Source organism: Pyxicephalus adspersus, chromosome 3 (assembly GCF_032062135.1).
Source record: "Pyxicephalus adspersus chromosome 3, UCB_Pads_2.0, whole genome shotgun sequence".
NCBI lineage: Eukaryota > Metazoa > Chordata > Amphibia > Anura > Pyxicephalidae > Pyxicephalus > Pyxicephalus adspersus.
Window position 1 is genome coordinate 77,701,399 of NC_092860.1, and position 23,767 is coordinate 77,725,165.

At 35.7% G+C, this 23,767-nt stretch overlaps 1 protein-coding gene across 7 annotated transcripts; it reads right to left on the minus strand.

Annotated features, from left to right (window-relative positions):
* Window positions 1–509: 509 nt before the first annotated feature.
* SEC31A (SEC31 homolog A, COPII coat complex component) lies at window positions 510–23,027 on the minus strand. 7 transcript variants are annotated; one of them, XM_072405319.1, is made up of 26 exons: window positions 22,833–23,027; window positions 22,457–22,552; window positions 20,715–20,855; window positions 20,488–20,630; window positions 20,265–20,364; window positions 19,162–19,323; window positions 18,875–19,027; window positions 18,282–18,515; window positions 17,007–17,081; window positions 16,663–16,701; window positions 14,116–14,193; window positions 13,771–13,846; window positions 12,981–13,159; window positions 12,137–12,263; window positions 11,392–11,537; window positions 11,035–11,208; window positions 10,759–10,911; window positions 9,969–10,064; window positions 9,294–9,438; window positions 7,883–8,164; window positions 6,486–6,524; window positions 5,077–5,132; window positions 3,722–3,982; window positions 3,015–3,134; window positions 2,172–2,243; window positions 510–1,265 (listed from the first exon to the last, which is right to left on the minus strand). In XM_072405319.1, exons 1-26 carry the CDS (start codon window positions 22,914–22,916, stop codon window positions 1,086–1,088), a joined length of 3,411 nt encoding a protein of 1,136 aa, XP_072261420.1. In that variant the 5' UTR covers window positions 22,917–23,027; the 3' UTR covers window positions 510–1,085. The 7 variants fall into 7 exon arrangements, with proteins under 7 accessions (XP_072261420.1, XP_072261418.1, XP_072261421.1 ...); XM_072405317.1 differs by having other exon boundaries at window positions 7,838–8,164; XM_072405320.1 differs by lacking the exon at window positions 14,116–14,193 and having other exon boundaries at window positions 7,838–8,164.
* Between the last annotated feature and the right edge of the window lie 740 nt (window positions 23,028–23,767).

The following is a 23,767-nucleotide window of genomic DNA, read 5'->3' on the forward strand; positions in this document are numbered from 1 at the left end:
ACTAAAGAACTACAAGCTCCAGCTAGTCCAATTAGCTGCAGTTCCCCCTTCAGTCAGTTTAAATAAGGTTTTATCCCTCAAGGTCAAGCTAGAAAAGAAAACTCAAAGAAAAGTTCTGTTTCTCTTTAGATTTTAGAAATTTATACGCCAAAGTTATATGGTTTTCACATTTTTATTTAAAAGCATATCTTAAACTGAGGTATTATTGCAATACTAAATGACCAGTAAAGTGTTTGCCATAGCCAGTCTATAATGTGGCCATTTAAATGTTATGTACTCACCTTTTTATTGTATCAGGCTGACTAACAACATGGTTACCAGACGATAATAAGTTCATTAAGGGGGCCGAGTGCTAATCAGCTATGACATAATGAGAAAACATTGTCACACAAAGAAACAAAAAGTAAATCCTTATGTGTGAATGTCGGTTACATGGTTAAGGACACCGCAATGTTTGTTGTAATAGAAATTATTGTAGAGTTCTAAAAATATGCTGTAACAGGAAAAGGTTAACATAAAAATAATGTTTAATGGAGCTCTTTTGTAAGCAGATTACACTTGCATCTAAAACAGAATACAAAGTGGAGAAGAATTCCTCTTACAAGTCCTGGAATCATTTTGTTTGCCTTGATAACAACTAATTGATAAAAATTATGCATTGAACAAAATTCAACATTTAGTAATCAAGCTAATAACATGACAGTAAAGGCATTTGAGATTTGATATGGATCACATACTTTATTGTAGTTGACATCATTTGGCAACCAATTTTTTTTGGAAATGCGAACCTTTTAAATTAAAAAAAAGCTCTGCTCAGATATTAGAATAGCAAAATTCTGGGAATCTGAATCATGCTTTAAGTAATCTGTAAAGCTTTGAGACATATTACAGTGTGAAAATAATAATAAAAAAAAAACTCCTCACATTAAAAAATAATAAACGTGAATGACAATCTTCAGGAGTCACTGAGGTTTGAGTTCTGACACTTTTAAAAACATGCTAGTCCTTGGTCCGTCAACTATTACAAGGTGCAGAAGCTAAGTTTTCCTTATGAAATGCTGAAGTCCTTTGGGAAGAGAAAAAAATTACACTCCAAGCTTGTTGGCCTGGGTGAGGACTACTTTAAGTACAGGCATAAAGGCAGACGTCTCGCTGAAGTTACTTGTGCTCACTATGTGGGTATGGATGTTGAGCCCCTCAATGTAGTTGCGTGATTCAATACTTCTGGCAATGTTGTGAAGACCTGCAATTATTGCAGGGGATAACTGTAACAGAGAAAACCACTGGTTAAACCACAATTATTACAGAAGATAAAAAAAAATCACTATAAAACAAATCCAGTGAAGAGGGTCATTGTAAACTGTCACTGCATGATAGACACAATTACCCCAAATGTTTATCATATGGCAGAGAAAAATCCAGTAATATATTATCACGTCCAGGCAAACAGCCAAACACACAGCTGCAAAACTTGCTGTATATATAAAATGTTTCGCTCCCAAATTATTTGTAATTGTGTTCATCTAGTCTAGTGATAAACAGAAAAATAAAAAAATCCCTCTCTCTCTCTCTCTCATTTCAGGCTGTTCACTGATCACATTGTTATTATTATTATTAAACAGGATTTATATAGCGCCAACATATTACGCAGCGCTGTACATTAAATTGTGAAAAGCAAAATAGCTCTGACTGCTTCAAAGTGCTGTCTCTTCTACTTTCAAACCGGCTGTGCAAGGTACTACAGGAGGCATTGTTAGGACACAATGATTTTTTTTTTTTTATCTGTTTGGAGTTCAGCTTTAACACATGACACTAGGCAGATGGGGGACCTATTGCACACAATGATGACAAGAGAAATGTGATTTTTTTGGCTGCATCACAACAGTTACTGTGATTTATAATGTCCAAGTACAATTAGAAGTATGTTGTTCTGTGCAAGCTGGCCAAAAGGTAGCAATCGACTAGAGAGACGCAAACAAAACCATTTATGCAATGGCCACAATGAAAAACTCACTGCATACAAGCTACTATGAGTGTTGCTACACAACTAACACTAGAAAAAGAGTGTACACTGGTAAATAATCAGGTTTAGTGGTAGAACAAACAGTAGTGTCAGTTTTAGAAGGGTTCACAAATGCTTATCCCATCAATACAAAAAAATGCAGACTTACTGTTTGTTCTCTGAGCTTGTCATACAGACACTCCAGCCTCTTATTAGCATCATCCAACTTCCTTTTGGTTTGCTGGAAAAGTAAAAAAATAAAATTAACACTGATAATAAAGATAGAAGAGTAAGATTTCAGATTGGAATCCAAGAATATGTTCAGCAGGTAGTCTCTTGACCTTGCATGCCACTGTGATTTAGGCAAAAATCTTTAAAGGACATGGCAGCAGCCACAAAGACTCAAATCTTTCTGATTAATGTACATGAACATGTTAACATTTTAGCAATCTAATTTTACCCAACTGTTTTTCAAAGATTGTAGGATAGTAATGGCAAAAGTTCTGCAACCATTGGCTTTATTTAGAATTACTTTAAACAGTAAATTTTCAATCACTACAGTATACATTTTTAATTAATAAAGTATTTTAAATCCTAATTAAAGCTATGGAAATAGATATGCAGTCCAACTTGCTTAAAGTCTAAATAGGGCTGATCAGTCCAATATATAGAACCACCCAAAGATCAGCACTTACTAACCAATCTGATTATTCAACCCTTTCCTCTTCATTGCTATGCAAAGTCCACGTCGGGAGACTTGCTAAGCTAAGTGTTGTGGCTGTTACTAGCTCTGCCAGCATAGAACACCTCAGAACTGGAAGCATCATTTTCACAAAGCAAATACCTGTCACAGATTACAACATAGGGTATAGAACTAAAAAGAGGTAAAAGGGTTTTAGACCAATGTAAAAGCAAGAAAAGATATACTGTATAATGACAATGCTAATACATAATATGAAGATTCTAAATATTTAAAAATATAGAATGAAAAGTGAAATAAAAAGTCACTTACTGGGTCAATAGCAGAGGACAGACATCTCTGGATCAGGGCCTCAAATGTGGTCTTTAATATAAGGTGTTCTTCAGGGATTGGGTTCTTGGTGATCTTTTCGGCAGGGAGGGCATGCATTGTCTAAAAAACACATGCAACATTCATAAAGCACTGCTAAACAACGTGGTACAATTGTTTAAAACATGAAAGACATTCTGCAAAATTTAGACAAAATTCATGAGAACGGTAATCAGATTTTACTTTGTAATATCAGAGATCAGAGTTTGATTAGCACTTAATTGTTGCATCACAATCAAAGAATTTGCACTGTGTGGATTTCAGTGGCAGGGTCAATCAATATTTGTGGATCTCAGGGGGGTTAAGCGAAAACAGCTAGAAAAGATGCACTAACAATTAAATGCTACAGCCCATATTTTTAGTGGGAAGCTAAAGTTTTACTTCAATTAAAGAAGACATCTACTCCAACTAGGAAAGTAATGAGGAATGTTGCAGTGAACATAATCACTGGTATATCTAGGAGTGTTTTTGAACCCTTCTTGATTTTCACCTATTTATTGAAGTATCCTGATAAAAAAACAGAAAACAGGTTTTTCTGTTGTTTTCATACTAGACTTGAAAAATGAAAGAACTTTGTAAACTAGCTGACTGGGAAATCAATTCCCAGCACAAGAGCACATATGTTTTTTAGGCTAAGTGAACATAATGACCTGCATAGTGTTTCCAATTGGTGCACCAGGAGCACCCTCAATACTAGGTTTTGCGGAATCAAAATGCACCCCAGGTTGTCCAGTGGATGGAGGCACAGCAGAAAAAGTATTCTGTACTCCTGGTTGGCCTCGAGGCATCTGAGAAGGCTGATAATGGGCTGAAGGCTCAGGAACTGTAACCTGCTGCTGGGAACGTGGATCTGCCAAGGGGTTCATGATGGGAGCTGTTATTGGTGGAGGAGGTAAGTAGTTATCCACAACCTGAGGACAAAAAATAAATTCAATATATTATCTGCAAAAGAATGAACATCTTTTATATTGGAGAGAAAACATTAAGTAGATTTTCAAATTGAGATCCTGTTTGTGTACCAAAATCTCTCTCTACATGTTCCAGAAATAAATTTCTTTTCTCCTACTGCCATCAGCCTAATGTGAAATAAAAATCTGAAAATGTATAGCAAGACCCCCCATTCTTGTTGTGGCCATTGTAGTTTGTTGGAGTCGAGAAGACGTTAACAATACCCTCAGCAGAATCATTTAGGTTTAGACCAGTATCGGTATGAATGACCTTGCGCACCTCCCCGAAGCCGTTCAAACACTTGCCTTGCAGAGCTGGTTCTTAAAGAACCAGTCTGCACATTCCAAAACTTGATAATAATTTAATGTCACTACATCTTCAGATCTCAGAGAACGATTATCACGCTCTTCTATTGCTTTCTTAAGGGTGCTAATGACTATACTTTAATTAGTCAAGGTGACCCAAGGAAGTGATGTATATGTAAAGTTAATGCATAGTTTTTCCTGTTTTTTTGATCATTTGTTGCACAATGTGAAGACATATATTTATCATATTTGATCTGATTAAAATGAGTTTAGACATGAGTGAACTGATAAATTGGAATCTAACTTGGTCCGCAGATATATTTGATATGAGGAAATGCGTTAGGGACCTAAAAACTTGAAAGATGAAGACCCTGCGATTAACTTTTTGATTAGATGAACCAACTGTCTAAGCTTTATTTTAAATGGTTGTGAAATATATGAGATTTTTATGTTAAGTGGATTTAAATTTGATAAATAATGAAATTTGAAGCTTATGTATTAAGTTTGTTTCAGGTACCTGAAAAGCCCCAAAACTATATATGTGGCATATTACTGCAGCATATGATAACAACCAGTGGGTCAATTTGTTTCTTTTTTTACTGCCTGTATCCCTACTGGAGCTATATTTATTTTGTCCTTGTTCTAGTGATCAATAGGACAGAACGTTAGATGCTTTTACTCTCTTTCAAATAAAGAGTTTTGCTTAGCATTACTGGAAAGGACTGTATGTTTTTAAGAGTAGTCTACAATACCTTTTTCTTCGGAGCTTTAGTCAGTGCAGGGGGATCATTCCATCCATTTAAAGGCCCTGTAAGGCAAATCAATGGTCAGACAAAAACAATTTTTTGGAGGGGGGTGAGGGCACAAATTTACTAATTTTGACATGGGTTCATCCTCCTGATAAGGAAGCAGCAACTTTGTATAATCAGAGACGCAGCAGTTTTGATGAACCAATAAATTGGTAATTTACAGTTCTTGTAAACCATATATATTGTGATTGACAACTGTGTAAGTTGGATCACAGTTTATGGATGTTGGCAAATGTTATAATGAGTTCAATAAGTTGAAACTAGTCTAAGTGTGCCCCTTAGCACTTAGTTCAACCACAGATATAGGATGGTATAGGATACCCTTTAAAAGGCTGGATTTCCAGACTGTTTCCTCAACTTTGACTCATTACTGCAGTTCTAAGAGAGTCTCAAAACTTCTGCTGCGAAGTATAAAGGGTTAAATACATAAAACTCTACTATAAGGTTTGCAGCAGACAGAAAAACCTGGCTACACAGATAAAGCAGATATTTTCCAAAAACAGAATGATATGTAGAATCTGTATGTTTTGCATATGTTAAGAAGCTGAACTATCTTTCACAAATATGTAATGGCTTCATTCTGTGCCTGCTTTTATCTTATGTAAAGTGTAGCTTTTTCAAGTTTACCTTAAGATGAACTTTACCTTAAAAATACTTTTCAAGTAACTGAGGGGACTATTATTCTATAATGCAATAGGTTATGTAATTATATTTTAGGCTGTATTATTAGGAGTATAACTGATAACAGACTAGATTTTAAGGCACATATAATAAAAGAAAGTCATCTAAATTACCAATTCACTTGATTAAATCACGTAAAGGATAATTTTTAGTTAATATAACTTATCAATTTATAGAAAATGCACAGAAATGCACATTATTGTAGATCCCTTAAAGTAGACATCTATCCAAAACAAGTTAGAGTGAGAAAAAATTAGAAAGTGTCAGGTTTATATTGACATTTGGGTATCTTTTAGGTGATTTTCTACTTGTATTTTCCTTTGTTGATAAATAGAAAATACAATTTTATACAGCCATTACTGGAACAGGTGACTCGGAAGATTAATTCCCCTCAGACAACTGCCAGTGGGACAGAAACCCAAAGAAAATCCCTAGCAATAAAAACCTGACAGCGATTTTACTCTTCCACATTGTGCCAAACCGAAGTTTTGGCTTGAGTTCAGCTTCAAGTGGGATCATACTTTCATTTTAGTTGATTGTTCAATAGAATGCCAAAGGCTATTAAAGGTAATTATGGAAGGCAATACAATTATATTGCTTGAAAGGCATTTTAGCAAATGTCTACAAAGTATTGCTAATTGATTTGCGATTTGCTGCAGCACACTGTTCACCTGGAAGGTAAGCTGCCATATCTTGAGCAACGACATACTCTGCAGATGAAATGTAAAAATCACTTATATAGTATTTATTTATAATACTACTATACATTTGGAAATAACATAATGGACATATTATACGCTTAAAGCCAAACTGAAAGTTTATGTTTAAATCAGTTGAATATATTCCAGATGCATTAAAACAAAAGCTAAAGCTGTATAAAGATTTATAGTTTAGCGGTTTTCTAGAGAAAATAAAGCCCGAGTAGAAACGCCTGTCACCTGCCAGTTTACAACAGTAATGTACCCATACTCTCTGTGTTGAAGCAGCGGTGTCTGCGAATGTTTAACATGACTCCTTAGTCATAGCTAGAGCTTAGCTTTGCTTTTTGTAAACCTAGAAATCTGACTAATGGGGAAGAGAGGTCAGACATTTAAACAGATATCACCGCTTTCTCACAGAGTGCAAGGGCAGATTTCTTTACCTTCTGTACATTACTGGATAGGACTTTCCACTCAGGCTGTGGCACCTTTCTAAAGAAAAAACTAACTGTACAGTGTTTACTAACCTGTGGTTTTAATGCACCTAGATAATATTTAGTGAACTGAAATTCCAACTAGGATTTAATGGGACTCATTTTGTACTACTTTTGTTCTCTTTTAAATTTTTTTTCAAAATATTTGTTATTCAGGCTTTTAGGTCTGGTATTTGCAAAGCTGCAGGACAAAGGGTCATGTCCATTTCCTGCCTGGGGTAATGACTAAAAGACTGAAACAGCAACCTGGCAGACTGGCAGTAGAGGGTGAATGTTAATTACTCATCCCCTCCACCAGTCTCCAAAACAAAGATAAATATTTCCCATCATACATAGACAGAAAATAGATAACATGTGAAAGTTGAAGTGTAAAAGGAATTTTTGACAACTGGAAGTACTTTATCTGATGATAAACATCTTCTTCAAACAGCTTCTACATATGGCAATTGCAGGTTCTGCAAAATGTGGTCATCAAAGACTGGTTTTCAGATAATCAAGAAATGTAATCAGGCATTTAGTGTATGGCCACAATAATATTTCTTCTGGTCAATTCCTAATTTTAAACCTAGCTGCAGGAGATTTGCTTTTAAAATAGGAGGTATGTACAAAAAAAAAAAAAAAAAGTATTTTGCCAAAAAAACTATTTTGTACCCTCTATAGCTATTTTATAGTAATATGTTTTTTTCATGCCCATCAATCCAATACACAAAAACAATGCAAAGAGCACAGAATTATAGTCAGCGATAAACTCATGCAATTTCTGCAGGTCCTCGTAAAATAGCAAAAAGAGTAAATCCCATGCTCCCACTAACCCCCATTTCATGCTCAGACCTGTTCTCTGGGATGCAGGCAGTTCACTGGCGGCAGGCAGAGTACCTGTAGGTCCAGGAGGAGGAGGCATTGCATAAGGTGAATTTATAGCTGGAGCCCCTGGTCCACCATGCTGGAAGGACGCTCCAGAAGTATTTAAAGAAGAAGATGACGACACTTGAGAGGGTTGAGGTTGCACAGGATAGGGGGGTTGAGAATTAGAATGAGAAGATGAGCTGTAAGGAGAACTATGGTAGGGAGAAGTAGACTGGATCGAGGCAGATTGCTGGGGCTGATAGACAGCTTGTCCCCCATGAACAAGGTTATAGTGCTGTGGCTGAGGAAAGGCTATACAGAATAAAGAGGGGAAGAAGAGAATTGCATTAGTAAAAAACAACAAAAAAAAACAAAACAAAAAAAGTCTCTTCATTATCAGAATGCATAACATGCTGCTATAACATAAATTTTGAGCATACCAACAATAAAGATTAGCACTAAGCCTAGGCATAAAGGTAAAGCTAAATACAGTTTAGGCACACATATGTTTACAGTTACCATTGCCAAATGATTTATATTAATGTTCACCCAGTCATTTACATGTCTAAATTTCCTTTTGGCATTTGCAGCCTCTAACATTTCCACCTCAAGCCTGTTCACAGAGGATAAACCAAAATTATAGCTTTTGTCTAATCAGCAGGGAGATGAAACAGTAAGTAGTATAATAATCTTTTCAGTGTCTGTTCTAAATTACAGCAAATTTATGTTTTTAACCGTGTATTTAGTTGTTCACAGCCTTACTGAAAAAATGCTAGGATTTGGACGTTTTTAGGCAGAAGAGACATGACAAAGGCTCTTAAGTTAAAGAACCCCCCTCCCACTCAAGCTCCTAGAAAGTTTGCATTTTCTATGTACATTGCCTCATGCACTATGCAATGTACATCCTGGCTCATTTTTGGCACATCAAGAATAAAGAATGAAAGATGCCACATGCACAGAAATTATATCAAAGGCAGCCCACTAGCAAACGAGGAGCAATGTTTGTCCCAGAGAGGATGATGTAGGGACAAAGCAGCCACTCTTAATTTGACAAATCACATTTTGACAAAATCCTAGCATAAATGTGCTTTAAGTAAAACTATTTGAATTATATGTAATATTGTTACTATTCCAACAACAACTACACATTTTTGTGGTTATAACTGTATGTGTGCACTATGTATGTTAGGACACCAATCCAGGAAATCATCTGTGCCTTCACTAAAATGATATAAAACTGTATTTTACTGGTCAGACTCCATATCCAAGTGAAAAAAAAGTAGTTATATTTAATCCAATCACTATTGTTGGGCCCCTTAAATGGTAGGCTGTATAGGATTTCATACTAAGCTAATGTTTACTACAGTTCTGTTGTTTCAATAAAAAACTGACAACCTAAGCTAATAATTGCTGTGATAAAAGAAGACACAAGCGCACATACTCTGTGGATAGGGCGGTCGTGGTCCAACTTGCGAGCCTATATTGTAAGGGTTTGTATTGGAATCTGGAGGTGGTCCTGCAGGTGTCGGTTGAGATGGAAACAAGATCCCTGGCATATTAAAGCCAGGCTGTGGTGCATTTTCTCTCTGAAAACAAAAGTAAGACTATCCGTTATATTACAGACATCCTTAGTTACACAGAATTGTGATTCCTGCTTGTGAATATTACATCCAATTTTATACAAACATTTAATTCGCTAGTGGCTTTCCATTTTGATTTTCTTTGTATGATGCCCCAATCATGCACTCTTCTAAAGAAGAACAGACGTGCTGTTAAGTGTTGTAAAAAATATATATTGCAGCATAGTATCCAAGCAGGGCCTTGTCATAAAGCTTATCTTTAGAGAGCAGATAGAGAGTATTACCTCTATGTAGCTAATTTCTCAGGAAAAGCAGCATTACACAAAGGCATAAACTGTATATATTTTTTTTGGGCACCTCCCTTACTAAATCATGCTGTATAATGGTCTATAGAGCAAGTAATATGAAGATCTGCACTGTGCAAGGGATCAACACATGCCCAGTGAAGTTCAAAACAGACTAGGTGAACAAAAAAAAAAACTAAGTGTGGAAAAGGGTAGAAAGCATCAAATCTGTGGAGGACCACAATATAATACCTGTGTATCAAAGGAGGAGAAGGCAGCAGGTTGAAAGCTGGTAAGGGCAGTAGGGTTTTTGTTACTCCAGGAAGTGACAGTAGGGGCAATTCTAGCCTGAAGTAAACAAAGAAATAACAAATCACTGGACAAACTAGGAGATGAGAACTAAATTTCTCCTTGGATCAGTGCAAAAGGTTTTCATTTCCATTTTTAAGGAAAAAGATAAATGATGGACATGTAATCCTAAATATCTGTCATGGATAACTATTGGAAGAAATACCAGGTTCCAACATACACAAAGCAGACTGATGTGGTCAGAAACAAACAAATATTTTTGTGTAGGCTGAGCCAATGATGGATGTACAGTCAACCAAGAAACATGATTCTTACCTACAGCTTCAGCTAGTAGACATATACATAAGGTATTATTAACTATTACCACCACATTAAAGGGAAATTGTTATGGCTTGTTTTAAAGGATATCACAAATTATCAAATTTTGCAGATTTTGTTGAATACTATAATATTGTTTGAATACATAAATATGTGCACACAAATGATTCACAAAGCGGTATCATTTAAAAAAAAAAAAAAAACAATAGCTGTTTCAGTTCAGTCCATAATTGAAATCTGTAGGGAGTGCTTTAAAAAAAGCCGTTAGGGAGGTAGAAAGAAGAATTGAAGTAAACTGAGTAAATTTGAATTGGCTTATTACATGTGTTAAAAGGACTTTAAATAAAAATCCAAACTGAATGGCCACCAATTATATTCAGATATTCCAAATCATCAGGCCTATTTATATTGTTACCTGTGGGTAGTACTGATTCTCAGGCTTTGCATGTGGTGTTAGGCGATGTGGTACTGTAGCTGGTCCTCCACGAGGTGCAACATTTCCAGCACTGGTTGTGTGACCTTCTCCTTGTGCTCGTGACAGTCTGTCCCGCAACTGTATGACATTTAGCTGATGCATAAAAGAGGAAAACAATAAGCTTGCCACTCTACAAACTTTGGGCTGCCATAAGTGTTTCCTAGACTAACAGCAACATACTGCCTACTGGCATAAGAAATGACATCAATATCTCACCTGGTTTGTGTTGTTGGGCAAAAATGCCATAGCAGCAGCAAGGCTGCCTTGAGCTGCCAGCAAGTTGGCATACTGACTCATCTTCTCAGCCAGCAAAGCTCCAACATCTTGGGTGTCCACAGCTTGCATAATTTGCACTGCTTTCCGAAGGATAACTACTTTTTCTATGAGATCCTGATTACATGATAGAGAAATTCAAGAATATTAAGTTGTTATTGTACTAGCTATACAAAATGCAGCAAATTTAGGTTTTTGAAGGACAGTCAATCAGTTGTAATATCATTAGGCCACTGCAAACTGACTCTTCTGAAAAAAATATTTCCAGCTTCAAGGTTGCAATGAAACATAATCACCCACCTGTAGTGAAAGAGGACTTGATCCATCTTGGGCTCTGGTCCAGCAGGCGACGAGTTTTTCTACATTTCCTGCACAAATGTAGCACAGACAAGCTTGTGCCTGTAGAGAAACATCACCCTCTTTTTCAAGTCGACTGCCCAAAAGATCTGCAGGCAAAACAGTAAAAGACAAAACCATACAATACATTAAAAAGGTTATTTCTAAAGAGGACATATATGACTTTCAGGGTTCAACTCACTGGGCTAATCTTTATTAACGCTATAATATTAGCTACTATATGCTATTTTGCACTTATTAGTGGGATTTAGGATAAATTAAATGAAATTCCACTGCTGGCTAGCAAATAGGCAGTCCACTTAAAGTATTCAACAATATAAAAAGAAAGCTATGTGTTATACGTAAAATAAAATCTAATAATTGCCTTAATAAATTGCTATCTGAATCAATGTTTTTGCTAATTTCTTGTAAAAATTACAATTTTTTGCCAGGCAGAAAGTGAGAGGAGAAGGTGCCTTTTATATTTTAGTGTGTAGGAGAAGTCTACACATACAGAGCTGTTGCCAAGTTTTACCCGGCATACACTGTACGTGCTGAAGGCATAAAAGCATACTCTATTAAATGTTTATTTGAAAAAAGGATTACATACCAAATAAATTAGGACATATCAGTTTATAAAACTGACCAAAATTACACATTTACAATTAGCATTAGAAAACATAAATAGACAATCTTTAATAAAACATACCACATAAAGAAGCAAACTCCTCAGGCCTTGCATAAGTCAGCACCGCAGCCAAAGCCTCTCTCCAGTTTTTAAGGTCACATGACTGCACAATATCACTCCAATTCTTTGTTACTACCGCAGTTATCAGCTTTAAAAAATATAGGTAAAAATGTGTTAATATAAAATAAATAACACTTAACTACTAAAATAGTAGCTGGAATTTAGTAAAAAAAATTAATTGGGTGAAGGGTCAAACATGATAGTTGCAATATATATAGCATACTGTAGCTCACTGAAAGGATTTTTTGTAGGTTGTAGGTAGGTGTAGTAGGTTGTCATAGTAAAATAGTTAATGCATATTGTGCTACCCTTCCAAGTGTTACTGTTTGTGAGAAAAGGAGTGCAATGTTTGTACCAGGATTAGTTCTGGCTATATAGATGCCCTGGTGGAAAGCAGTAGAGTGGTGTCTGTGCCTGTGGTCAGTAGCCTTTTTGGAATTTTGGTAAAGGATGCAAATTGTATATCCTATCTAGAATGAAACTGTTTGACTTATTACAACTTCACAAGCCTACATACCCCAAAAGTGAAACTTCCTTGTTACATTCATATTTTGATTTTCTGAGCAAAGAAGTGAAGTCTATAATTTTGTCTTTCAGTTTTGCAATGCTGAAATAGCCTGGCTGTATTGTGTTCTGTCAACATTTTAAACAAATTATCAGAAGAATTACACCTGTGTGAAACAGCATAGGTGCAGGCAACATGCCATGTTCAATATAAGATGCGAATCAGGGAGAAAACCTAACCAGGGAACAGGAACAGTCACATCCGCAACTACTTTTGACAATTATACATTAGAATACATACCCTTGTTATTTTGCTTTGTGTCCTGGCAAAGTATTTCTTTTGTGTTCTAGCTAGCAGATCAGGGCCACCAGCAATAGCAAGTATTATAGCATCTGCCATACGGTTATCGTGCAAACACAGATCAACTGCACTTTCAAAGTTACCCGTTAACAGGGCTTGAGTGATGAGTCCATCTACATCTAGAATTACAATAAAATGTTTTAGTACAGGTTAAGAGAATATCTGCTCAACTAATTGCTAACTGAAATTGTTATAGCTCATGTAGAAGCTATAAAGAAGAATTTCAACTATTATCTGCTCCAATCTAAAAAATATGAATGCAATGTCACCTAGTGGTCAAACTGATTATAGATTGTGCACTTGGGCTACACACATGCAAGTTTTGTTGTCACCAATATTTTGTGATTGTTTCCAGCATCAGAGAGTGACAGATGAACGATCTGTTCTATGGTCCTTCATAGATCTCCTGACAGAACCATGAACAATGTTGGGTGACAGCTGTATACATGTAACATTCTGGCCCGAGATGAGCATGACTGTTCATCCTAGGTGATAATCATCTGACGTGCAAGTAGCCTAAGATATAATATTTTTTGTTTTTTTATTATATCTGGAGGGACATTACCAAATAATGAATATGAGATTGAGGCATACACTGTTGTTTAGAAGTTAGCTACATAATGCTAAACTGGAATAATTAGGGGTCAGTATAATCTGAGTTATCTTTTAAAAATAAAACCCTCTCATTGAAAAACAGGACCTTGTTTAAAAATGTAAATGCAAAAATTACCTCCGCTCACTGAAATACTGAAGGTCTCACCAGATAGAACAGCATCTGCAACATCTGTTTTGTGCACACTAAGATTCTATAAAAAAATAAAATAAAAATGTTTGTATACTGCATGTAATGGTTTAACATATATGTTGTTCATTACCTTGGATGATGTATGCCAACAAATGAAAGCGACTTGCCTTTATTTATTTATTAAACCACCAGAACAAACAGAAAACACAGAATGCTATGTTTGGCATTTAAAAGAAGCTTAACGTATGGCTTGCAAGCACACTTACTGTGACAATACAACTTGCAAAAATGCAGGGACAAAAAAACATTATTATTAAATAAAACAAGTACCTCCCCCAAGTTCAGCTCCTCAGTGGGTTCATTTCCTTCCTCATCACTCTCTACAGCCTGGTCAGAGTCTTTCTCACCCTTTTATAGAATAGTGTTAAAGAAACAGAAATAGTAAGGGAGGATCAAAGATGAGAATAGTTTAAATCAATTTAAAATCACTGTGGAAAAAGAATTTACCAAGTCATAGTGGATTGTGTCCATTCCAAAGTAGGATGCTCAAATATTGTTTTTGAATACATATATACACACACACACACACATATATATATATATATATTCACTACAAAGGATCTGTAGTACAGCCAAAAGTATAAAATAGGGGTATATCGGAGTGTATCATTTATAAATAAATGAGGCGCATCAAGCTTCTCTTTCCCGTGCAGTGCCAAAAACATTGCTTGCAGACATTGAAAGGGGAGTGTCTAAAATCAAGTAAAATCTATCAGTAAAATCTAGAGGCAAACTCCAGTATAGTCTAGGACTACAGTTTATGAAATACTGGAAATGCTGTTTGATGGAAGAAAAATTCCATACTAGTAGCTTTAAACCAGCACAGATGAAAAGAAATACACTACCTTCTACAGGACACCAGACTAAACGGAGCATGCAAGCTAGGGATGTGTTTATATAGCCTGCATAGACCGGCCCTTAGAATTTGTTTGTGCACAGTGTCTATCCTCCTGTAGAAGGCATGCATCATAGATTTTCTATGGCGTTCTAATTTTCTCAATTAACAATAGATAAATATGTTTTTTTGTTATTTTTGGTAGGTCAACCCACTTTTGGAGCACCTTCCACTATGAACTATCCTTATATTATATGTTGATTTGATTCTTTACAGAAAAGTACAGTATTAGGTGACAGTTAAGTATATATTTGGAAATTGTTCATTAGAAGTTAGGTGGCAATGTAACATAGGACATGATAGGAGACCTGACTACGAGTGTTAGTCATGAGCAGGATTTGTCCAAGTCTAATCAATGATAGGTTGACAAGTAGTACTGAATTTTGTACCCAAATTAACAGAAAAATAAAAACATATGATGTTTGGTTGCACAAATGAACACATGCAAACATGATTATATGAAGCACAGCCAAGCAACTTAATTAAAATCAGTATTTTAAAGTGAGGTTTTGTTAAGGCTCTACGTTCTTCTGATATCAAACCTGTCTGTATGCATATATTTTCAATATTTCCCAAGTTCAGCCTAAATCAATCCAACCAAGCAAAATCATTTCATTACTGGATATAATATTATTATTACTATTCAGCATTCATTTAATTTATTTTTATTACTGCATCAACAAGTTGTTATGGTTATTTATTATTATTATAAAAAAACCTGATAGCAAGTCCTTCCTGCCAACAGACAGAATTGGGAAAGCCACTATTGCCACCTTGTTTTTAAAGGAGCAATCCCCCTGTTTGGAGAAGTTGCTGACCTGAAACAATCATTGTTCTTTGTTTTTTTTAACCTTTTATTATACGTCTGCAATGGTGCTTCCAAATGTCTATCCTGACTGATTTACCATAGATTAGTTTCATCAGCATACACCTCAAAAAGTAGGTCTGAATATTTTACCATCCTCCAGTACCTAAAATTCTCACTTTAAAACCAAAGGCTCTTTTAATAAACTAACAGAAATGGGTGAGCGCAAACAAGACATTAGGCTGGAAGCCAAAGTGATAACCAAGAGATATTTATAGGCCTGTTATTAAAGCAGTACAATGTTCCAGGTGCATGCAATTTTAATTGCAGAGTATGATTCTTCAGGTTCACTGCTTTACAAGTAGAACCCTAATAGATCAAGCTAATCAATGTCATGGAAATGAAAAAGATGAATTAACAGCAATGTGAATACAAATGTTAGCATATTCTCCTAGGTAAATAATGCAGTTAACTACCAGTTTTAAACATTAAACAAAAAAAGGACTCCATAAAATGCAAAGCACAGCAGCATAATTATTACAGCATGCAAGCTAAAAGCTTTTGGGTTTTTTTTTTATTGTATTTACAGTGTAAATCGTGGAATTACAACTGTGTAATCACATCAAATAGTAGAATATGTATATTACATACTTGTCACATAAACTCTGCAAACTTTATAGTATAGAGATCACCCACACATGCCCAATTTCTATTTAAATTCTAGCATGCTGAAACTTACACCTTCTGGCCATTTGCTATGCTGTTCAAGTCTCATTTAGAAATGGTGTCATGGTGCTCTGTAACAGGTGCTTTAGGACCAGGAAACAAAACCTATGTGATTATAGCTCACATATGTTTGTTCTCCCTTTTAAAGTTCCTGTTACATGAACCAATGTGAAAAAATGCTTGGAGAGCATAATAATGCACATAGCTATGGAACACAGAAACTGGGAATCACTGTATGGAAAAATGCCCAATACTGTGCAAAAAGCAGAAGGGGAAATTCTCAGGTATGTGATATACACTTTTGTAGGGGACAATTGTGACAAAGGGTTTAGTTCTAATAGAACAGAATAGAGAACAACATTTTTAAGATGACATAATTGCTGAAACATACCTCTTGTGCTCCATCAGCAAGGTTTAGAACTGATGCTATCTGCAAAGAACAGAGAGATGTTAAACACTGATTTACAAAACTTCTCTTTACTTTAACTAGTAATATAACCGTTAAAGTTTTTGTAACCTAGGTATTATTATATGTGGGATATGGGATATTGGGATACATATGGTATAGCATATTAAAATAAACAGTGTTGAGCAAAACAATTTTAAGCAAGTAAAAGAGATTTGGACCAACTGCTTTCTCTGTGATGCTCAGTGAGCAATCACCACCTATGTCCAGCTAGCATTGCTAAAATGAAAACATACATAGTGCACAATAAGGGAGATGTCAATGTATACCTTTGCTCCAAGATCTTCCTTTTTAAATCCCAGAAGTTCCAAGTATTTACCCCGGGAATCATCTTCAAAGTTTACCTAGGAAAAAAGTCATAAGAATTAAAAGTCATGAGTAAGAAATGCTAGATGTCTGTCCTGACAAACAAAATTTAGATAAATCCTTCGGACTAATAGAAGGATAGAACACTTAAAAAGTCAAAAAGAACTTTCAGGAACAAGAAGGACATGTGACTGGTGTTTATCTTGTAGAATGCATACATGAATATGGGAACACTAAAGCACTGGAAGAACAAAACAGTAAAACATGTAATCCCGTAAGCCCTCATAAAAGTTACTCATTTTGTGAACCAATGAAAGTCTCAAATATTGTTTTACTAATAACAGCAATGAAACTGATGTCTAAGATCATTACAGCAATTTATTTGCCATAATGTACAAATATTCAAAATATTGTTATAATAAATTTACAATGACATGTATTGTTTTGAATGATTGTTGTTTTTTTATTAAGTTAGCTTTTCACTTCCTTCCTCCACTCCTTGGAGAAATTGATGGGAACTATACTAGAAAAAAAATACACTTTCTATTCAGTCAACATTTATGTGTTTTTTCGATAGACGATAGAACATTCCCTACCGTGACTGCTGTGTTCTTTTGATAATTGGCCACTACGTGGAACGAGCCTCAGTTTTAATGTGCATTGAAACTAGCAATGCATGGGGATTCAAAAGGTTGTGCACAAAAAGCTTAATTAATAGGTGAAAAAATATATAAATACAGCCCTTTATTGTGCTGTTTGTTTTTTCTATTGTTTATTTATTAGCCATTGTTACGTCATTTTGGATTTGCTGAGATTTTGTCAATAATTTTCTGGCTAAGTGACCATGTTTTTTTATTGAAAAATGTAGAAAGTTTACGAACTCCTACCTTTACTATAAAGATAAATACTGCACTTACTTTACTGCAATGCTTTATTGCATAGCACAAAGTCACAATATACTGGCTTTTGAAATTACTTTTGTGAACCAACTGAAATGCTGAAGCGTCAAATCACTCTCTACCCTGTCAATGCGATTGTTTTTCTATTTTGTCAATTTTAGCAAAATCTGGTTAAAATGGTTAGAAGGTTGAATTATTGTTATTATTGGTAAAATAAATGATTGAAATTAGTTTTATTTAAATTTTATTTCTAGAGATATAGTAACAATCCCAGAGGTACTGATATATTAGAAGAGGACAGACAAGTGGAACACAATAAACCACAGCACATGAACCAACCTTTAAGAAAGACCACACATTTTTTTCAAAGTCACTTTTGGATTCATCGATCTTCTTCTGGCAGTACTCCAGAAATGCGCCAGTGCTGACCACATCCTGTAACTTGTTAGAGCGGTTCAAGAACTCCTGCTCCGTGACCACCTGACTGACATAGACATGGAAGTTCTGGGCTTGTGGATGCTGTTGTGTTGGCTGAGTTTTCTCCATCTCAAACGAGACTAGTTTTCCTCCAAACTGTGTGGATAGACACAAACAAGAGTTCTTAGAAATTAGAACGTACACAGGGGCTGGGACATGTGCATCTGGTACACCAAAAGAACTACTGTTTGTCCAATTATCAAGATCAAATGACAATGAAACTTTCATAAAGCTGAACATATATTTTGCCCAAAGAATCTACTATTGTCTAAAATTGGAAAGCAAAAGGACTGTAACACAAATCATGACTATACAATAAAGCTCAGAAATGTGCTGCAATTTGCGAAAACCTTTCTAAGCAGATGTGCCTAATGGATACAAATTTCATCTAAACATAATTAACATATCCTTATAAATCTCTCTGCAAGCTTTTCTGCATTATTAAAATCACTTACAGAAAATGAAGCTCCAACAGGCCGGCGCAGCCATTTAGGAGGTTTCTTTAATGGAAGCACAGTACTCTGCTGAGTGGTCTGTTGAGGGATCTGCAGCGGAGGAAGAGGCTGTCCTGTACCAAATGGATCCAAGTTTCCAAAAGATGAGGAGAGCTATTTGGTAGAAATAATTAAATACAACACAAACATCAATCACACAAGACAAAGGTTAGTAAACCACAATTCATAAAATGTGGTAGTATTTGTGTTGGCAGATTTGCAATAAAAGACTGCATTTACAGATTTACCTTATCTGCCTGCTTTTGACTGAGATTGTCGTTGCCTCCACCCATAATGGAGTAAATACTAATACGGCCATCAAAAGAAGCAGCAGAGAGCACAGCTGGGTTACGGGGACACCACTGAATATCAAAACACCACTGAGTGTTGGTTGGTAGCTCATATAAAATCTGGCAATATGCAAAGAAAGAACAATTAGTTAAAACAAAAAAAATATTATTTCTGCATTATTTTTACATTACATTTTCCTGCCATTCATTTTTTAAACATATAGCTTGATATTTCTTAAACAAGATTTGAAAACAATAATTATGTTACCCCAGACAGATTTTCAAAATTATTACATTTGATGTTTTATAATCAATGGGAGGCCAAGTGTATAAGTGACACCAAACTGACTCAATATTGACCAAATAAAAAATCAACCTCCAATTTTCGCCACACCAAGTGACATTCACCTTCCCATGATCAGCAGCAAAAGGTGGCTGGTGATTACTAGAGATGGTCAAAGAGATGCATAAAGTTAGACTTTGATACAAATTGTACCAACTTGAAACTGTGCCAATCCAACCCTGCATTTTGGTTTCAAGCCAATGCAATTTGCATACAAAAATAATATTCTGCATTTCATTAACCATCTCTAATGATCAATATTTTGATTTCCCCTGGTAAACATGATTCAGAGGTGTATGGCAGTGAAAGCTCATAGTCAATAATGACATTATAGCAAACATGAAGAGCCTGAATTTCTGTTAAGCTAAGCTCTATGGTTATATTGGTGAAAGGCAAACCTAATAATCATACCTATTTTAACTTTAATAATATAAATATATAATACAAACAACAATATAATTGGAAAAACAACGTGAAACAGTGTTTCAAAGCATAAAGGCAGCATAATAAGGGCCAGTGCATTTACTTTTTCCTCTTCCATAAAAAAGAGCAGTGGTCACCCCAGCTTGTTAAACGATATTGGGGGACCCCTGTACATTCCCTAGAATTTAGTCCAATATAATCATTCATAAGATTATGTGTACATGACCTTACACTTTTAGGTCGCAGAGACTGATATCTATCCTCCAGGTATTTTCATGTTGCTTAAAGGACTCACCTCTCCAGTATTAGGATTTGAACAAAGTATTTTCGAATCTTTTCCACAGCTCAGCAACAATTCTGGGTCTGCTAAACTCCAAGCAATAGCCAAAATACCCCTGAAATTACAAGCACAGAATAAGAAAATATTCTTATACATGACACAACCTTATGGCCAACAAGGCAATACAGCTAGGATTTGAACCAATATAAAAAATACCAAAAAGGAGAACTGCTCAAACCTTGTATGATTTTCCATCACCCTTAAAGGAGAAGAGGCAAATCTGAGATCCCACATTTGAATAACAGGTAGCCGGTCGTCCTCAGATGATAAAACCAGTTGGGTAGCCACATCAGGGTGCCATGCCATGCCAGAACAATGCATCTGATTGTTGGGAATGAGTAAAATATAACATTAGAAAATGAAAATGTATAAGATGCAAAATGTATGTGTGGTCTGCAACCGTACCCTATTGCTGTGGTCGCTGACTTTCAAAATTGGTTCATTTTTCCGAAGATCCCAGACAGTGGACCGACCACTGGGACTTGTGGAGGCCAGAATATGCTGAACTTGTCTGTTCCATGCGATACAACTTATATCTTCCAGAGGCTACAAGAAGTTACACCAAGATTTAGATCAATGTAAATGAATAGTGTTTAACTTTCTAGATGCACATATTGTGTGCATTTTTGCAGATGAATGTCCTAAGGACAATGCAGAAAGATTTTCTACAACAAGGATCACAGAGGGTTCTTGTTTTGAAGACAAAGAAAAGCAGAACTATGGGCAAAATACATATATGTTGCTAGTATGATTAACACTGTCACAATGAACCCCCCTAGTGGTAATCCCAAGTGTGACTCGGGGTCATTAAAAAAAAAAAAACACTTACCTTGTTCCGTTGTCGTCCCCCGGAGTCCTGCTGGTCCACGCAGGTCTTCAGAACACGTCTTCTCCCTCTGATCCTCAGCTGGTGAATGCAGAGACCATCTCCGGGGTTTCCCGGTGGCGTTGGGGCGGGCGGGAGGAGCAGAGGGAAATTCAAATAATTTTGCATTGGATTCAATAAATAATAGCTGTATTGAGTCCAATACAAACAAATCTTGATAATATATATATATATATATATATATATATATATATATATATATATATACCGTATTTTCCGGCGTATAAGACGACTTTTTAACCCCAAAAAAACTGTGTCAAAGTCGGGGGTCGTCTTATACGCCGGGTACTTACCAATCCCCTGAACAGGGAGAAAATCCGAACTCGGGTTACCAAGAGTCAGCCGTCAGGGAGCTTCGGGAACGCTGTGAGCCATGCGGTATAGATTTCTATGCGCGTTATAGAATATTGTGATTTAAAAAACAGCCACTAGGTGGAGCTGCGTGAATACTTTACATAGAAGGGTAGACAATTCTATTATTTAAAGTAAAAATTTTCTCTGTTACTGTTTTTTTTTTTTTTTTTTTTTTTTAAGTGCAACAAACTCTATTTTAACTGGAAAAGCTGGGGGTCGTCTTATACGCTGGAAAATACGGTGTATATATATATATATATATATATATATATATATTTATTATACATTATACATGCTACTGTACAGCAATTTTACATGTTAATTTTTATTTTTTTTACAGATTTTTGTGTTTTTTTTATTTAAAGTTTATTATTCAATTTATTAAATATTGGACAAATTTTGATGCCTAAGAATTTTAGGCCTACAATGTAAAAAAAATTTCCACGCAAAAAAATGTAACGTTTTTTGCGTGGCAATACGAATAGAATTGGAACGCTAGAGGGATTAACACTAACTGGTTTAAATTTAAAGTGGCACTAAAATCAAGTTTCCTAAACAGGTGGTCAACACGTATCATCCATCTTACAGACAGTTAATCTGGGTATGTCAAGCTCTGCCCACTGACATAGTAACTAACTGCAAGTCAGTGTGGACCTCTCAACCCTTAGTGCTCATAAGAGATATTGCTTTTTCAGGAGCTTACATGTGCCAGGATAATGACTTTTAATCTATGCTGGGACCAATCTACCTAATTTTCAGTACATGGGTACACAAGAAGGGTTTTTAGTACCCCATTACCAAACAAGGGCTTACATGAATCATAGGGGAACATCTACAACTAGGACAATACAGTAAAAAATTAGAGCATTTCGATGTACAATAAACAATATGAATAAAAATTGTTTACCTGACTTTTAGCCCCTGGCGTCATAGGAAGAGCAAAGTTATTTAAATCCCAAATGTAGATTTCAGACTCATTGGCACCTGATGCTACAAGGTTTGTCTATATAAAAAAAAAAAATGTATGAACATGTACAAATAGATTGGAAAAAAAACTACAAAGGAGACATTTTAAAAGGTCTGTATTGTTCGCTGACTTTTGCTTGTGGTTGACACTTTTGGCTGTCACGCTGCAGGTCTTCAGCATCAAAATGCAAAAAGATCCTTGTTTTTTAATCTAAATATTTTAAACAATGTATAGGTACATTTTATGTATTTTTCTTACATTTTACACAAAAGTCATCATTAACAATATGCATGGAAAGTTTAAGTAAAGATCTAACCTGAAAAGGGTTTACATCCAACGCTCTGACTGGTCCTGTATGCTTTTCTTGCTGAGTGATCACCACATCATCATTACCGGCCATAATTTTAGCTGGGTCGTAAAGAATGACATTCCCATTCTCTCCTCCAGCAATAATAACTCCTGAAACACTGGAATCTGAGTTTATCCTGTGAGGTCCCCAAATTAGCTTATGATACCTGAAAACGTAATAAAATAAACATTATCCCATGAATACTTTATTGACACCAAAGGGTAAAAACTACGATGAAAAAGTAAACATATCTGCAGTTTTCTGCCCAGAATGTTTTTTTAACAGGGTAGAAAGAAGTTGAAGGTTGGTGGTGGCCCTTGTATTGTGACCAAACTTTTCAGTAACCACCCAAAAACAGATGGGTGGTAATTGAAAAATGCCTGAGTGTGCGCCCGGCTAAAAGGAACGGAGGAGAACACTGTATCTGGAACACAGAGGCTCAGTTGCCAGGACACTATCTGCAAGGAGTCTGTATGTTCCTCCAGGCACTCTGGTTTTCTTTCACATTCCAAAACATTAAGTTAGGTTATCATCTTCCCATCACAAATGGCCTTAGACTGTGTTAACAACATATGACTAAGTCACACACATTGGACTGTGAGCCCCTTAGGCAGTTAGTGATCTGACAATAGACTATGTAAAGTGCTGCATAATATGTTGGCACTATATAAATAAATAATAATATTAATAGAATAAAACAACCCAGGAATATAACCTGAATGAAACTTTGATAGAAAAAATAAAAAAACACACATTTTTCAATTTTTTTCATGCAGTTCATTGTCACCGAGAAATATATTTTAAAATTGTCCCAGAACAAAGATTGAGGGGAAATCTCTTTGGAAACTCCTATTCCTGGGAGTACACTTTGACCAGAAAATCCCCCACTTTGGGACAAATAT

Excerpts from the sequence above, each read along its gene's own strand:
- SEC31A (XM_072405317.1), bottom strand. The coding sequence starts at position 22,916 with ATGGCCGGTAATGATGATGTGGTGATCACTCAGCAAGAAAAGCATACA. Across the intron at positions 19,324-20,264 it reads CAAATCCTAATACTGGAGAG|ATTTTATATGAGCTACCAAC; the intron begins GTGAGTCCTTTA and ends GCATATTGCCAG. Across the intron at positions 11,538-12,136 it reads GGAGTTTGCTTCTTTATGTG|ATCTTTTGGGCAGTCGACTT; the intron begins GTATGTTTTATT and ends TTTTGCCTGCAG.